The following is a 17,169-nucleotide window of genomic DNA, read 5'->3' on the forward strand; positions in this document are numbered from 1 at the left end:
TTGCCATAATTCAACATAATCTAGTTTCATAAAATTACACTTTAATACACTACAGTCATTACATAATTAAACACAAGAAAATGTGATACGTTTTTTTATTTTTGGATAAATATATGCCTTCCATGTGAGTGACCAGCTGATGGCATGAACTTAAAGTATACCCTAGATCAGGGTCACCCAAATATGATGACCCTTTTGTGAGGGACCACCCTCCTAAAATACATATCAATGTATTTGTACAAAGAAACATTTAAACTATGTTAGATAAACATGTTAGACATAGACATAGTTTTCTGGGACCCCTCAGACCCTTCTGGAGGATCCCTGGGGGACCCCAGTTTGTAAATTATTTTTAAGATTATATTTTGATGATTTTTAAAGCCCCCCTTCATCTTTCCTCGCCCAACAAAGAGTCCTTTGGCTTTTTTATGGGAGTTTCTTTTCCAGTAGCTTTATAAATGTGGACTTTGTTCCAGCTGCAGAGAACTTGCACTTTTATTGGAGCAATAAATTGTTGTTATCGGCGAGGCGAATGGCTTCCCTTAATTCAGATAGTTTCACATGCCATGCAGGTTCACCTGCTTAAAACAAGAAAAACACAGGTCACAGCGTGATCATTCTTCAAATACATGAACTGTCATGGGTTGAACTCTGCTTTTCTCATCAATGTGACTGTCTCAGCTAAAATTTATTTGCATTTTCTCTAAAACAGTGTTGTTATACTCAGGGAATGTCGCCTAAGGTGAAACTGGGTTCTAGCCAGCTGCATAGCAGATACCACAAAATGTAAGGGCCATGGACACATACATGTGTTACTATTGTATTACAAATATATCTATGGCATTATAATCACTTAATATGCATGTATGGCCCTTTATACTATAATGTCAAAGAACAGAATTGTGTCATGTGATAATGTACGAAATGTGTGGCATTCTGGTAAACATGAGGATTGATGTTGGATTTTATTTTCAGGTGTAGGTCGAAAGAGCAGAGAAGGAAAAATGGTACATCACTTTAAACACAACAACAGGATGTAAAGACTGTGCTGTTAAAAATGCCATTGATGTTCGGCCCTAACCATTACGTGAACCTTCTCCTGAATAACCAATGGAGGATAAAAAGTCACATACTGTAGAAATACAGCATACCACCTGTATCTTAAGATGATTAAACACAATTATTTTGGTTGTCTTTCTAAAACAGACATATTGTCAATTTTAGAGTTTAAAACAACAGTTGTATCAAACCAGCATCTTCAGTCTGGGTTTAGTTGATGTGCCTGGATCAGGCCTTTCCTATCTGTTATTCTTAGTCAGCTGATGTTGCAGACTTATCCAGCAGGACGGCCTCTCTCATGGGACAGGCTTTTTCTTTTTCGGGCTGTGTGGGGTGGAGTGCGGTTGAATGATTGTCAGTGTGTTTGAGTGAACATGTGTATGCTGTGTGTATGCTTTTGTACAGAGCCTGTAGAGTTGATGGGATTGTACTCTCACTTTCTAGCTCATTCACTAGGGAACACAGAGACCCAAAACATGCTTATTCTTTTATTGTCTTTTTCCCAGGCATTCAGTGATTAACCGAACACTTCTCCCCTACAGGCACCAGGAGAGCAGTAGGAGGCTCAAAAATGTAAGTAATAATGCTCAACTATTTGTTTGGATGTAAAATCGTGTTTATCACCTAATTTGCTCATTTAAAAAGATGCTGTGAGCTTGAGGAATATTGCTTCATTGCTGTAGCATTAAATTAAATCCTTATTTTACAGCTCCCACTTTGTAGTTTGTGGTGCTCTGTTTATCTCCTTATACAGTTTGTTATATCTATATTTCTGTATTAAGAAATGATTTCAGGTTTTCCTTTTGTCTTAAAACTTAAAACCACAGTAAGTAACCTCTGTTATGTAATGCAGTATGGGTTTATTTTATTAGAGAACATTTTAACATGTTTTAACAAAATTAAATTACAGGTTCTGATCACCTTATATTGGTTGAGCAGAAAGGCATATGCTGATCCTTTTTATAATGGACCTTACCTAAAACTAAAAGCATTTGAGGGATTGCTTGGCAAAACACTACATAAGGTAAAATATGTGTGTTTTACTGGTGATATATTGAATTGCTTTAATACTGTGGATTCCTGCAGAAATGGAGACTAGATGTTATATATATGCATTCTGGTATTTAAAATATCTTAGATTGTGGCTTACTAGTCTCATCATTTAACATAACTACAAACGGTGAAAAACAAAATCAGACAATGTCAATGTCTGCTTGCTTTGATCCTTTTGTCTTTTAAACATCGTAAATATCCACATGCTTTCTTTCAATGCTGTTTTACAATGCTTATTGTATTCTTATTTAGACTTTATAATTAGACCATTGGCCTTCCTTTTTGCTGTTTCGATTTTTGCAATGCATGTCTTTGTGTCATGTACACGCCCATGACAAAACATCATTCACACTTACAGTACACAATCGACCACAATGGCATGACTTGCAATAGAAAAGACAGTAGATTTTCAGGAGCGAAACTGTCGTCTGTATGAGTGTCTCTCACACTCACGCCCTTGTGCTCCACAGGCACTAGAGGATTACACATCACTGCAGGGCAGTGCAAGAAACGGCTGGTACTCAGAGAAGGAAGAGCTCTTACCTCTTACTGGTCACAAGAGAGAAGACTCGCTAGACAGTCTCGACTCACTGGACTCAAGAACTTATAGCACATCCTCAGACACTATACTCAAAGGAAGCAGTGAGGGTAAGATGCCAAGCTTCAGTCAAACTCTTCAATTAGGTCTCTGGTTGTTCTAGCTTGACTTAACAGAAAAAGTAGTTTTATATTATGAAAGGTGGAGACTGATTTTTTTTCACGTAAAACTGTCTTCACCTGACCACAGAAAACAAATTGATGTGTTTTTGCTTTGGCTAACATGTAGTTTATCTGTAATTCAGTACATTTTTATTTGGCTGTGTGGAGGTATGGCATTATATAAAATAAAGTACTTTACACTGTCATCCATTATTATTAATTTGTGCGTTATTTTTTTGCATTAATTTAAAATTATTTATAATTCAAAACGTTTCTCAGTATGTTTGTATGTTTTGAAACCTTTTTAGTAATTGACTATTGTCACTCAAAACAAATGCTTGATGCCCTCTAGTGGTGTGTGAATGCTGCTCTTTATCTTTACAAACAAAATAAACAAGGCTTTTTTTAACCCGCAACCGGTCATGATCTAGTTTTTGATGCTCAGCAGATACTGTTTTGATGGAAAGTGCAAACTCTATCCTCTCATACTCTTCAACGTGTTTTATTGACATTAGCATCTTTCAGCTCCAGTCATGGTCCCAGGGGCTCAATTGCAGCTCATGAGGAAGGTGCTGATGTAATTAGTCTTCTGGACTTTCTCTTTGTTCAGCCCAATGAGACATTTTTGCTCATTCCCCACTGACCTGTCAAGGAGTCACCCTCTGTTCACACTGCTGTGTTTACCACACAGAAATATGCGAGTGTGTGCGGTATGCTTGCCTTGGACAGTAAAACTCATTTATTTCTTTACTCATTTATTTCCTAATTAAAATCTTAGTATGCAAATAGTTTCCATTGACCTCCATTGTACGGTCTCAAAACCATGCATGCAGTTGTTGACTAGCAATTCTCATCTTTTAAAGTGATGTGTGTGATAAACTCTTGTGTTCTACAGTATGTGCTTTATTTCTTCAGGTTGTGGAAGTGACCCTGAAGCAGATTTGAGCTTCACCATGTCAGAGTCTAAAGAATACCGGCGCTCTCTGGTCGTAACACCCAAGACCACCACTCAGTTCAACCAATTCCTCCCGTCCAGGGACAAGCAGTCAGGCCATGTTCCAGCACCGCTGCGTAAGAAACGAGTCGAGAGAAATGACGACAACAGACAAAGCTGGGGTGCTCCATTGTACACAGATGAGGACGGCAATTTTGCTAGGTAATGCAAGTCTGTTAGAGAAAGTATTGAATTGCACTGTAGAGATTCTGGTTGGTTGGTTGGTTTGTTGTTGGAAGGATCTCATCGGATGGTACATTGACCTGTAATGGTAAAAGATGACCATCTGATTAACGGCAATGTTTACACCTGGTATTAACATCCATCTCGGGTGATCTGATCGTTAGTGGATCGCTGTGGTTTGCATGCATTTTGTGTCAGTGCATGTTGGCGTCAGGCAGTCCGTTCAATTTGTTGACGTCTTGTGCATGTGCATTTCATTTTGATCAGTCAGTATTAATTTTCTTATCTTATGTAACTGTTATGGCACAATCTTGGATGGATAGGTGAGTAAGTGGCCATTTGACGTGATCAGGATACATCAAGGACAGATTTGTGCTTAAACCTTTGGTTGCTGTTTTGGTGTTTCTATTAAAAAAGCATCTTGTACCCTGTTTACACCCATTTTAGCACTGTCCTCATGTGATTGGATGGATTGCCAAAATCACATGTTAATACCAGGTGTAAATGGGGTCAATCGGATCCAGCCTAACCTTACATCAAATTGGTCTTTTTCTATGGAGTAAAATGATCACTTTGCTATCCAAAAAACTGTTTATGTCTTTTGAGTTCCTTATTTGATGGGTGAGTTATTATGGTTGTTGTTTGGATGCCAGTTCTTACATTATGCTTCCACTATGTGTTGGCATTGTGCTCTTGTTACCAACTTTGGTGGTCCATCCCAGCCAAGTGAGAGCAGGTTCAGACCCCTCCTCTGTCACCGACTTGAAATCCCAGTCTCCTCACCTGTCTCGGGCTTATGATTACGAGAGCACTGATTCGGATGTGGATCGACCAGATCCCGACGTGGTTCTAGATGACCTGGCTAGCCGTAGATTTCACAGCCCCACCCCTCTTGCACCGACCAACTTTGCCATACCCATACACCCGCTGGGGGCAGCTGCTATCCCACGTACCAACAGGCCACGCGTCACTGTCACTAATGCGCCCCAACAGACGCTGACACGACTCAGGTCAGAAACCATTGACGCTTTAGTTTGGCAAATTGTGAGTGTTAATGTTAGGTCATGCAGTAATCTCAGATTGGTTTGGTTTTGCTGTTATGATCTTGCTGATTTTCTGTGTGACTTTAACCATGGATGGTTTGATGTGCTTTGATCATTGGACGTATCGTATCGTATGTAACAAAAATGGATGTCTTTTGAGCAGCACTCAGTCGCAGACCTACACAAGGCCTGGATCTGCTGGACTCTGCATTTACGATGACTCTGAGGAGGACGATGACGAGTTCGGTTATGCCGACCCTGTTCAGGATGACCTTTATGCCCGAAAAGTAGGCCTGACGCCTCAACCCTCTGCCAATTTATATTTTGATCAATTTCTGCCCAAGTTCTGGACACAAGAGGAGGATGCACACATAAAGAAGATTAAACTGGGTTCCCAGCGCCGGCCTTGGTATAGAAAGATCCAAGGATTCAGGTCTGTTAGGTACTACTGCCATAAAAAAAGAAATGCACGATAAATAAATGAAGCAGTAGAGGTGGGAATCATAAAGAAATATTAAAAATGTGTTATTGATCAGATTATGAGCAGATTTCTTATTTAGAATAGATTGCATACATTTTTTTAAATACAGGTTACCCCTTTGTAGTACTGTTTATGTTCTTTATCTTATTGTGGTATTTTTTTCCATTTAAGTAGAACACGTAGGAGTTCCAAAACGTTGATTCCCAACCCTATCGACCAATCCATGAGTTATTCAGTCTATATAAATTCTTTCTTGCTTCTGCACTTTATTGCTAATGCTCTGCTGTTATCTCTATCTCTTTGCTCTGGTGATGGCTGCTAACTTTTCTCCATCTTTCTCTGTGCTCTTTCACCTCACGTTTTCCAGCCACCCGAGATCAGGCTCTTCCTCAGAAGACTCAGATGGTGACATCAATCCATGGCACTCTCTTCCTTCTCTCTCTCGCACTCAATCTGAGCCCCCTCCTTCTCACTCCCATTCACCTGAAGGCCACACCCACTCCAGTCTCACCACCACTGCCAGGTCCTTATCACAGCCTCACATGGAGTAGGACTGGACATCTGCTCAGTCCCTCTCCCCCTGAACAGCTTTTCCTTGTTTTCTAATAAAAGTATCAACTGATGCTCACTAACATGTAGTGGTTTCTGTTTAAAATCATTATTATGAATATTGATGACCTCACAACACGTGCTCCTTGAATTTACATGGAAAATGTCAATAATATCAATTTTATCACCCAATGGATAGCTGACTCAAAAATGATCCTTGTCATTATTACCTCACCCTCATCAAACGTGTGTGCTGTTGTGTAAAATACAAAAAAAGAATCTTCACATAGCTTTTTCCCATAAAATTCATACAGTTCATAGTGACCATGATGTATAGTTTCTGAAGCCCCACGATTTTGGACGGAACAAAATTTAAGTCATCATTTATGAGAATGTTAAATAATATGCTTATTCGAGAATTGAGTTATGACTGAATCATTGAGTCACTGAGTCAATGGAGGTATGGATCAATGAACAAATGAATGAATCGTTTTTAATTAAGGGGATTTTCAACCAAACATGAAAATTATTTAATAATTTACTCCCCCTCATGTCATTCCAAACCAAACCTGTATGACTTTCTTCTGCAGAACACAAAAGAAGATATTTGAAAAAGTTGGTAACCAAACAGCATTGGCTCCCATTGACTTTCTTTGTATGAACACAAAAACATATCTTATATCTTCTTTTGTGTTCCACAGAAGAAAGTCTTGCAGGTTTCGAACAAAATGAGGGTAAATAAATGATGAAAAAGTTCATCTCACTGACTCAATAATCTGGTCACAAGTATTTTTAATTACCTATAGAAATATCTATTTTTTTTTAGTATATTTCCAAATATACTTAGTGTTCTTACAACGTTTCCAAAATCCTAAGTAAATCAGTTCTATATAATATTGCTATTACTTATATTTATTTTTACCTTGCTCATAAATCCTGTACACTTGCATTCATCTCCTTTCTCTTGCATGTTCTCAAAGCTTTCTTCACACTTTTCTCCTTTCATTCACCCCTGCAGTTCTCAAACACAACCCCTCATGGTTGCTTATCAAAGTGTTGGGCTGCCTAGAATAGAGGCCCCTGATTTCTGGCCCAGGCCGGATCCCACCTCTGGCCCAAGACTCCTAAAATGTGAAAAGCATACCCTTCTCGGGCGTGAACACCCCAATGACCCATACAACGTTTCTGCAGACATCCTGCCTGACTTGGAAAATGACGATATGTTTACACGTCGTACCAAAACTTTTCAATCCAGCGATGACCTTGCCAAATTGAAGTACGGTCATTTCCTGGTCCCCCGTCGCAGACCCGCGACGGACGTTACTGTGGTAACACCCCACCGTGAAGGAGAACCTGTTTACCCTGACATAGAAAAAGATGACGTGGTTTTTCGAAGGGTTCAACAGCAAATACATCAACGGCCTCTGTCTGGGGCCCCTGACAACTACCACCCCGTGCCCATTCCAGAGCCATGGACTTTACCACCTAAACTGCAGGCCAAGCTGATGTGCGCCCCATATGAACCCACACAAAGACAACCCAAGCCTGCTACTAAACCGGAAGTACAATTGAAAACAGATGACATGCTCCTCAGGAAGTTAAAAGCTTTAAATACACAAGGAATTGCAAATCCTGGTGCGAGTCAGAATGTAGCGGTTACTCAAAAGGGTCCCAGTTTTCCTTCATCCTGCAGTGAGGAAGACCTACAGAAATGGCAAGCCATCAGAGAGGCCAGTCGTGTGAGATACAGGAAGAGGCTGATGGTGGAGAGGTTAGGTTTCTGAGCCTGCAGAAATGCCTGTGTTTGCTTGTCATGATCTCAGCTGCTGTGTACTTTTCTCATTCCCAGGTTAAATGTGATCTGGAAGTGAAAACGTTTGTTTGGATCTGATGTGTGCCTTTCATTGCATGAGATGTGTCACTTGATAAATTGTTGTGGATATTTGGTTTCTTTTGTGTGTGTTTTTTATTATTTCACAATAATGTCTTAATATCAAATTGCAGTCAAGATCTATGCAGTTTATTATAAATGGTTTGTTTATTTGCTCATGTATACAGATTTTGCACTCTGGATGCTTTATTATAACAAAACAAATTATTGAATATTTAGCATTTTTAACATAAGGATGCATAAGCTTTTTACATCAACACTGAAGACTCTGACCTTTCAATTAGCTGACAATAGTTTTTGTTTTGCGTGCATATTGCATTTGTTTGTCTTAAATAAAAAACGACTAAAATCATGGTGATGAATGCATCTAAGAAATTGATACGTCAAGTACAAATTCTCATCCATTGACTTGTCTCGCCCCTTAAATGAAAGTGTTCTAAGAGACTTTGTAAGGTGTGAGTTGATCCCGCTAAGCTGTGGAGGAATGTTAAAACCTGAGCAGTGTCTATAAATAATCCAGTCAGACACATTCACTCTTTACGAGGTAGCTCACAATCCACTTGAGCTCCACATTCCCCACACCCTTGTGATCCTGTGAAAGCTGGAACTTACACTTACATGTCCATGGAAACATCCAAACACACCTACTGTAGCACTTGAATCCCAAGCAAAACATTTATTTTGATGAGAGTCCATGTAATTCTGTGGCATTAAAATGATTGGTGGGGAATTTCCAGTGTTTCCAATGATGTCATACTGAAGTAAATCACTGCTGACAGCTAATATTATGTTCACAAAGTGAACATAAAATTATATATGTGTACAAAAACGGTAAAAATGTATTAAGTCATGTTAAGAAGCATGGTGAAAGTGTACTAAACAAAAATAACCACCATGCACTGCAGTGCCTAAGTGCTTGATAGTTGACGTGTGTCATAACTTCATAAAGTTCATAACTTTATTTGTCACACCAATATATGACTCTTGTTGTGGTTCTTTTTGGTTCCTCAGACTGCTTCAGGAAACCTCTAGTACTGATGGGTGAGTTGTAGACAAGAATGGCACATTTTTGCTCAGTTGTGAGGTCACGGCTGCTGCCTTTTGTTTTGTTCGGCTCTTCGCTACATTAACCTCTGAGACTCACAATGCTTTGGACCCCATGGGCGCTGGCCAAACCTTGCACTGCAAAACTGTGGAAACCACAGATAACATGCACTCTTGGCTTATTTAATCTAAATCTGTGTTAATGTGTTGTTTTCTGGATTCGGAGTGTGAGAAGCACTGGTATTTTTGTATTACAGTGGAATAGACCTTAGTCATGGTAGATGCCTTATAAAGCTTTATAAGAACGATATGCAGTTCAATTGGTTATAGATTTTTAGGTTCCATGTTTTCAAAGTATTTTGTTACAAGGAATATTTTTGCAAAGACAAATTTCCAATGTTGTGTCAGCTAAACAAAAAGGTACACAACAGTACAACCTATTTAACTTGTATTTCTATTCCTTATTGACTCGTTTTTTATTTAATAAATGGCATCTAGACTGTCTAAGGTCCAATGTGCTCTCACAAGTCAAGTCACATGATTGGAAGTGAATGGAATATTAACCCATTGAGCTGTCACATAAAAACGTCTTGGTTACGGATGTAACCTCGGTTCCCTGATGGAGGGAACGAGACGTTGTGTCGAACCGACAGAATGGGGTTTGTCTTGAGAACCTATCATCTTCTGAGTATTTAGAAAAGGCCAATGAAAATTGGCGAATGAAATTTGCATGCCGGGCTCCTCCCCGGATGTCCGGGTATAAGAGGGAAGCCGGCGTGCTCATTCATTCACCTTTGGTCTGAGGAGCCTAAAGCATCCTCCCCCGACCGCTGGGGTGGGCGGCCAGTGTTGTGGCATGAGGGACACAACGTCTCGTTCCCTCCATCAGGGAACCGAGGTTACATCCGTAACCAAGACGTTCCCTTTCTGTCGGTCTCTCGACGTTGTGTCGAACCGACAGAATGGGGTTCCTATGGAAAACGCCACAGCACTGAGCCGCGTCACAATCTCTGCGGAGCGACGTTGACTGGCCTGGGCGAGTCAGACGAACACGCTAGCGCGAAATTATGACCTTCCAGTGGAGAGGAAGGGGGACCCAGAGCTTTCCACAAAAAGTTGGGAAGCCCCCTAACGCCGGCCGTCACGGGCGGAGGCCTAATTCTCTAAATGGCGAGAAGCCGCCCGGCACCGTACGGGCCACTGGGTAAGCATTATTCCCCCTGGGGGAAAAACGCTGCAGAGGCCACTACCTACCGTAGGGAGGAATTAGTGGAGACACCACATGGTCTCACCATCAGGGGAGAACTCATGGGAGGAATGTGCGGACTGCAGGAGTTAACCGCAAGGTGGGAGTCCACCTGGGGAGGTCATGGGTTGCCAAGGTGGGAACCATTCATGAGGATACATCAGACGGAACAGCCCACGGAGGGGGGGTTACCACGTCTGGAGCACTAGGTCCGGTTAGAGCTATGTGGGAGATAACTCAACTGTTCCCCGGCCTAAGGGGGCAGGGCTGCTCTGCCCAGCCTGTCCCCTGGAAGGGTGCTTAGTGATGGATGGAATGCCTATTCTTTACCCGAGGGGAAAGAAGTGAGGCTGGATCGCCACTGCTCCCCCCGAAGGGGGAAGGGCTTCCGCAGGCGTACGCCCAACGGCTGCCGGTCCTACCTGTTGCCCTGCAGGACGCGGGCTGACACCGGTTCAACGCGGAGGTTGTAGAACCTCGCGAAGGTATTGGGCGTAGCCCAACCCGCAGCTCTGCAGATGTCTGCCAGAGAGGCGCCCTGAGCCAGTGCCCACGAGGAGGCGACACCCCGAGTGGAGTGCGCCTTAACTCCTAAGGGGCAGGGGCGATCTTGCGACCGGTATGCCAAGGATATGGCATCCACGATCCAGTGCGCCAGTCTCTGTTTGGAGACAGCTCTCCCCTTCTGCTGACCTCCAAAACAGACAAAGAGCTGCTCAGAGCTTCTGAAGCCCTGCGTGCGGTCCAAGTAGAGGCGCAGTGCGCGTACTGGACACAACACGGAAGGGGTTGGGTCTTCCTCCCCGGTGGGGAGCGCCTGCAAGTTCACCACCTGGTCCCGGAAGGGAGTGGTGGGAACCTTGGGCACGTAGCCGGGCCGTGGTCTCAGGATAACGTGAGAGTCTCCAGGCCCGAATTCTAGGCAACCCGAGGACACAGAGAATGCTTGTAGGTCCCCTACCCTCTTGAAGGAGGCGAGCGCTACCAGGAGGGCCGTCTTTATCGACAGGCGAGAAAGATCGGCCTCTCCTAGGGGCTCGAAGGGGGGCCTCTGGAGGCCCTCCAGGACCACTTCGAGGTCCCAAGAGGGTACGGGGCGCGGGCGAGGCGGATTCAACCGTCTCGCGCCCCTCAGGAACCTGGTGACCAGGTCGTGCTGCCCTAGAGACTTACCAGCAACTGGGTCGTGATGTGCGGCTATAGCGGCAACATACACTTTCAGTGTGGAAGGGGAGAGGTTCTTCTCAAGTCTCTCCTGGAGAAAGGACAGTACGTACCTGATCGAGCATCTCTGCGGGTCTTCTCCGTGAGAAGAGCACCAAGACGAGAAGATGCGCCACTTGAAGGCATACAGTCTCCTAGTGGCCGGAGCCCTAGCCTGTATGAGGGTCTCTACCACCGCCGGGGGTAGGTCGCTCAGGATCTCCTCGTCCCGTCCAGGGGCCAGACATGGAGGCTCCAGAGGTCTGGCCTGGGATGCCAAAACGTGCCCTTCCCCTGAGAAAGGAGGTCCTTCCTCAAGGGAATCGGCCAGGGGGGAGTTGTTGTCAGGCTCACCAGCTCTGAGAACCAAGTCCGGTTGGGCCAATAGGGCGCAACTAGTAGCACTTGATGCTCCTCTTCCCTGACCTTGCACAGGGTCTGTGCAATGAGGCTCACTGGGGGGAAGGCGTACTTCCTCTTGTCCCGCGGCCAGCTGTGCGCAAGGGCATCCGTACCGAGGGGACCGTCGGATAGGGAGTACCAAAGCGGACAATGGGTGGAGTCCGGGGAGGCAAACAGGTCCACCTGCGCCCGACCGAACTGCTCCCATATGAGCTGAACCGCGTGAGGGTGGAGTCGCCACTCTCCGCGAGGTGACCACTGACGAGAGAGCCTGTCTGCTGTCTGGTTCAGGTCGCCCGGGATGTGTATGGCTCGCAGGGAGCTGATCACCTGCTGACTCCACAGGAGGAGGCGTCGGGCGAGTCGTGTTAGCTGCCGTGATCGAATACCACCCTGGTGGTTGATATACGCCACGGCAGCTGTGCTGTCCGACCGGACCAGCACGTGTCTGCCCTGCACGAAGGGTTGGAACCTCTTCAGCGCAAGTAGCACAGCCCACAACTCTAGGCAGTTGATGTGCCATCGCAGGCGGGGGCCCGTCCACCGCCCCGCTACTGCGTGCCCGTTGCACACAGCACCCCAGCCCTGAAGGGAGGCATCCGTCGTTACCACGACGTGTCTTGATACCTGCCCTAGGGGGACCCCCTCCCGTAGGAAGGCCATCGATGACCAAGGGGTCAGGGTGCGCCGACAGAAGGACGTGATGACCATACGCCTGCTGCCGGTGTGCCACGCTCTCCAAGGAACCCGACTCTGTAGCCAGTGTTGGAGCGGTCGCATGTGCATCAACCCGAGGGGGACCACCCCCGCCGAGGATGCCATGTGCCCCAGGAGCCTCTGAAAATGTTTCAGGGAGACCGCCGGCTGCCTGAAAACCTTCAGGCAGCGTAACACTGACCGGGCACGCTCTGTAGTCAGTCGTGCTGTCATGGAGACAGAGTCGAGTTCCATACCGAGAAAGGAGATGCTCTGCGCGGGGGAGAGCTCGCTCTTTTCCCAGTTGACCTGTAGCCCCAACCGATCTAGGTGCCGGAGCACCAGGTCCCTGTGTGTACACAGCAGATCTCGCGAGTGAGCCAAGACAAGCCAGTCGTCGAGATAGTTGAGTATCCGCACACCTTCTTCCTTGAGGGGAAGAAGGGCGGCCTCCACGACCTTCGTAAAGACACGTGGAGACAGGGACAGACCGAAGGGGAGGACCCTGTACTGATATGCCTGTCCCTCGAACGCGAACCGCAGGAACGGCCGGTGTCGAGGGAGGATCGAGACATGAAAGTACGCGTCCTTCAGGTCGATTGCCATGAACCAATCCTGACGCCTGACCGACGCCAGGATGCGCTTCTGCGTGACCATCCTGAAAGGCAGCTTGTGTAGGTGCCTGTTCAGAACACGCAGATCCAAGATAGGGCGCAACCCCCCGCCTTTCTTGGGGACAATGAAGTACGGGCTGTAGAACCCGCTGAACATCTCGGCCAGTGGGACGGGCTCGATCGCTCCCTTCACCAGAAGGGAGGCGACCTCCGCCCGAAGCACGGGGGCATCCCTGCCTCTGACTGAGGTAAAGAGGACGCCCCGGAACTTGGGCGGACGTTTCGCAAACTGAATCGCGTAGCCGAGACGGATCGTCTTCCTCAGCCAACCTGACAGTCTGGGAAGCTGAGACCAGGCACCCAGGAACTGTGACAGGGGGACTAGAGGTTTGATCTGCTTCATCGTCCCCCCGGAGGGTGGTTCGATGGCTAGCAGTACGGATTCCTTGCCGAGGGAGGACCCCCGGGGAGGAGATCGGCTCTGCTGTTTTTCCTGCCTGGCGATTGTCTGGCTCGACGCACTGTCTGTCTGAGAGTGCTGAAGGCCAGTGTTTATACTCGACATTGCGCTTCGCCATGACGCAACGTCGAGTTGCCGTCCACCGTCGACCAGAGGGTGGGAACGGCTGTGACAACCCAGAGAGAGAGGAAACTCTTTTCGTGAGGAAGTGGGCGCTGGCCCCCCGGGGGGGACCAGCTGATGGAAGGACGGGGCAGGAACCGTCCCTCTCCGATCCAGCGATGTGATGGCTGGAATCGGGCCCGATGGTACTCTCAATCTCCCTGGGGTCTCTCCGTCAGGGCCGCTTCTGCTTCCGCGACGGCTGCTGACGGGGAGGCGGTTTCCTCTTCGACGTCCTTCTCCGGGAGGCAGCCTGAGAAGGGGGCACTGGAGCCGGATCCGGAGTCGAAGAGGTCCGGGGCTGCCGGGAAGCAGACGCCGCTCGGGATCTCGGAGGCCTGACGACGGCCGAGTCACGGCGGGGCAAGATGTGCTTGATAGCCTCCGTCTGCTTCTTCACCGTTGAGAACTGCTGAGAGAAATCCTCAACGGTGTCACCAAACAGCCCTCCCTGCGAGATGGGGGCGTCGAGAAAGCGAACCTTCTCAGCGTCCCGCATCTGCGCAAGGTTGAGCCAGAGGTGCCTCTCTTGGACCACCATGGTGGACATCGCCCGACCCAAGGCCCGTGCCGTCACCTTAGTCGCCCGTAGAGCGAGATCGGTGGCGGTACGGAGTTCCTGCATAACCGTTGGGTCGGTCTTACCCTCGTGGAGCTCCTTCAACGCCTTGGCCTGGTGGACCTGCAGGATGGCCATGGCGTGGAGGGAGGAGGCGGCCTGACCCGCAGCCATGTAAGCCTTCGACACCAGCGATGCCGAAAACTTACACGCCTTGGATGGGAGTCTAGGCCGAGCCCTCCAGGTGGCCGCTGTCTGCGGGCATAGGTGCACCGCGACAGCACGCTCCACCTGGGGGATCTCGACATAGCCCCTGGCCGCCCCACCATCGAGGGAAGTAAGGGCGACTGAGCCTTTCTGACTGGAACGAGCCGTGAGGGGCGCGTTCCAAGTCTTACTCAGCTCCTCATGTACCTCCGGGAAATACGGGACCGGCGCTGGGCACGGCTTGGAGCCGCGCTCAGACCCCAGGTACCACGTATCCAACCGCGAGCGCTGGGGTAAAGGCGGTGCTGTGCACTGCAGCCCAATGCTCGCGGCGGCCCGGAAGAGCATGGTTGACATCTCAACGTCCGCCTCTTCCTGGGCTCGTCCCCCCGGGGGAGGGAGCTCCGAGGAATCGTCGGGGTCGGATGCCAAGAGGTCGCCCTCCGATGCTGTGATCGACATCTCATCTTCGTCACGCACTCCCGAGTACGTGGCGGAGGAACAAGACGGGGTAGGACCGTCTCTTAAGGGATGGTCAGACAAGCGTAACGGGGCGTGAACGGTCCGTGAGCCTGTGGCTGGCGGTCTAACGTTCACGGTGATCCCCATATCACCCCCGGTGTTAACTGAAACGGGCGGCAGGGCCGTAGTCACTGCCGTCACGGATCGGGTAACAGACGAGGTGGTGGCTTTACCCATAAAGAATACAGCCACCCGTGACCGCAACGTCTGGATAGGCATCTTCCCGCAGTGCGGGCAAGATGTATCCACGAAGGCTGCCTCAGCGTGCTGGAGACCCAAACACGTGAGACAGACATCGTGTCCATCCCCTTCCTCAATGAGCGCGTCGCACCCAAGAGAACAGCGGGACATGCCACGCTGGAGAAATTTACTCTTTTAGAAAAAAGGTGCTCAGACACTTCTGGAACTGCCGAGACGCCCAGGGGAAAGTCGCTGCAGGAAGGGACCGTCCGCTGCACCACGTCGTAGATTCCAGCAGGATACCAGCGAAGAACTGGGAGATCAGCGAAGATCTGGAAGATCAGCGAAGATCTGGAAGATCAGCGAAGACCTGGAGCTGCTCATCAGATGCGTAGGCTCTGAAGAACAAAAGGTGAATGAATGAGCATGCCGGCTTCCCTCTTATACCCGGACATCCGGGGAGGAGCCCGGCATGCAAATTTCATTCGCCAATTTTCATTGGCCTTTTCTAAATACTCAGAAGATGATAGGTTCTCAAGACAAACCCCATTCTGTCGGTTCGACACAATGTCGAGAGACCGACAGAAAGGGAACTAGTTGTAGTTTGAAAATGATTTGCAACATAAATGCTGTTTTACTAACCTTCCAATATTTTGTCTTAATATTTTTACTTGCTTCAGCTTTAACACTTTGGAAACTATGTCAAAAAGCTGAAGGGCTGCTCCCAATCTACCTTAATGTGTCTGAAGTTTGTCCTGGAATGATTTAGAGTTCATCTGACAAGAACGCTTTTTGAACAACATCTTTTTAGAAGCCAGTCAGTGAGTGACATCACAGAGCAGATGAACCTGAGCAACTTGAGCAGGGAGTTGCGCTTTGAAGAGCTGAGAAAGATGCGTGAACAGATGAAAGAGAACGAGGAGCAGTGGCAGGACGTGAGTATCAAAATACATGGTTTTGTTACTGATGATGTTTGTGGTGTGGATGTTTTCATACGAGCCCCACAAGGCAAAGTCCTTTTACACCACAGATTTGTAATAAAATTAATTTGAAGGTTTTGATCATTTATGCATTTAGCAGATGATAATATAATAATAAAAATAAAATTTTATAGTCATAGGAAATTACATTTAATTTAATAGTAATTTAACCTTTTGCATGGCCTTGGATTTGCATATTTTGAGTCGCTAAGTCACAACAATAGATACAGGAATGTCTGATTGAACACATAACACATAAACAACAAAACACTTTTATGTCTTTATTAAACACACAGTCTAAGCATTCACAGTGAAGGGTTGAAAATGTTTTTAAATCCGCTTTGGCACAAATAACATCACCATATCAAAATGAATATCAATATTCATTCATCTCAAGCCCTTCAATGATAGTTTGCATTAAGGATGTGAATGGACCAAGCTTCAGTACAGTATTTAGGTCACATACGGGCTCCCGATCCACAAGGGGAAAAGAGTCGGGTGGAGCCAACCATACAAAATAGGACACAAGTAAAATCTAGTCCTCCCTCACTCCTCAATCTGTTCTCCGGTCTCTTCACCCTTCCCCTGCGTTGTCCCTCCTACCGTCATTGCTTCTAAATAAGCACCTGTGCTCCAGTTATGGAGGCTGAGTGTCTTTCTGCTCACCCCTGCAGGATCTCTCGAGGTGGAAGAACAAACGCAGGAGTGTGAATTCTGATATTGTGAAGAAAAAAGAGGAGAGAGACCAGATTGACCAGATCACTTCAACCAGCAGCTCCAGGAGATCAAAGACCTTTAGTGAAATGCAGGATGAGAGGTGATCATACATTCCCTCACCTCGAGTTTTATTTTATTTTTCTGTATATGACATTTCCTAGAAGGAAAAATGCAAAAATCTGTTGCATTGTGTGCTGTTAGAATAGAGAGCGCAGTCTGTGCTAC

At 46.8% G+C, this 17,169-nt stretch overlaps 1 protein-coding gene across 19 annotated transcripts in view; it reads left to right on the forward strand.

The window, feature by feature from the left end:
• lmo7a (LIM domain 7a) overlaps positions 1-17,169 on the forward strand; it is a 48,874-nt gene that overhangs the window by 21,226 nt on the left and 10,479 nt on the right. For 10 of the 19 annotated variants that reach the window (XM_057335325.1, XM_057335333.1, XM_057335336.1 and 7 more), the window contains 11 exons: positions 1,566-1,632; positions 1,970-2,083; positions 2,583-2,760; positions 3,727-3,967; positions 4,711-4,998; positions 5,195-5,473; positions 5,880-6,035; positions 7,080-7,832; positions 8,964-8,993; positions 16,059-16,182; positions 16,902-17,044. In XM_057335325.1, coding sequence (XP_057191308.1) covers positions 1,566-1,632; positions 1,970-2,083; positions 2,583-2,760; positions 3,727-3,967; positions 4,711-4,998; positions 5,195-5,473; positions 5,880-6,035; positions 7,080-7,832; positions 8,964-8,993; positions 16,059-16,182; positions 16,902-17,044 — 2,373 coding nt within the window. The remainder of the gene's footprint in view (positions 1-1,565; positions 1,633-1,969; positions 2,084-2,582; positions 2,761-3,726; positions 3,968-4,710; positions 4,999-5,194; positions 5,474-5,879; positions 6,036-7,079; positions 7,833-8,963; positions 8,994-16,058; positions 16,183-16,901; positions 17,045-17,169) is intronic. The other 9 variants (XM_057335327.1, XM_057335329.1, XM_057335334.1 and 6 more) reach the window with 6 other exon arrangements.

This window comes from Triplophysa rosa, linkage group LG6, assembly GCF_024868665.1.
Source record: "Triplophysa rosa linkage group LG6, Trosa_1v2, whole genome shotgun sequence".
Taxonomy (NCBI): Eukaryota; Metazoa; Chordata; class Actinopteri; order Cypriniformes; family Nemacheilidae; genus Triplophysa; species Triplophysa rosa.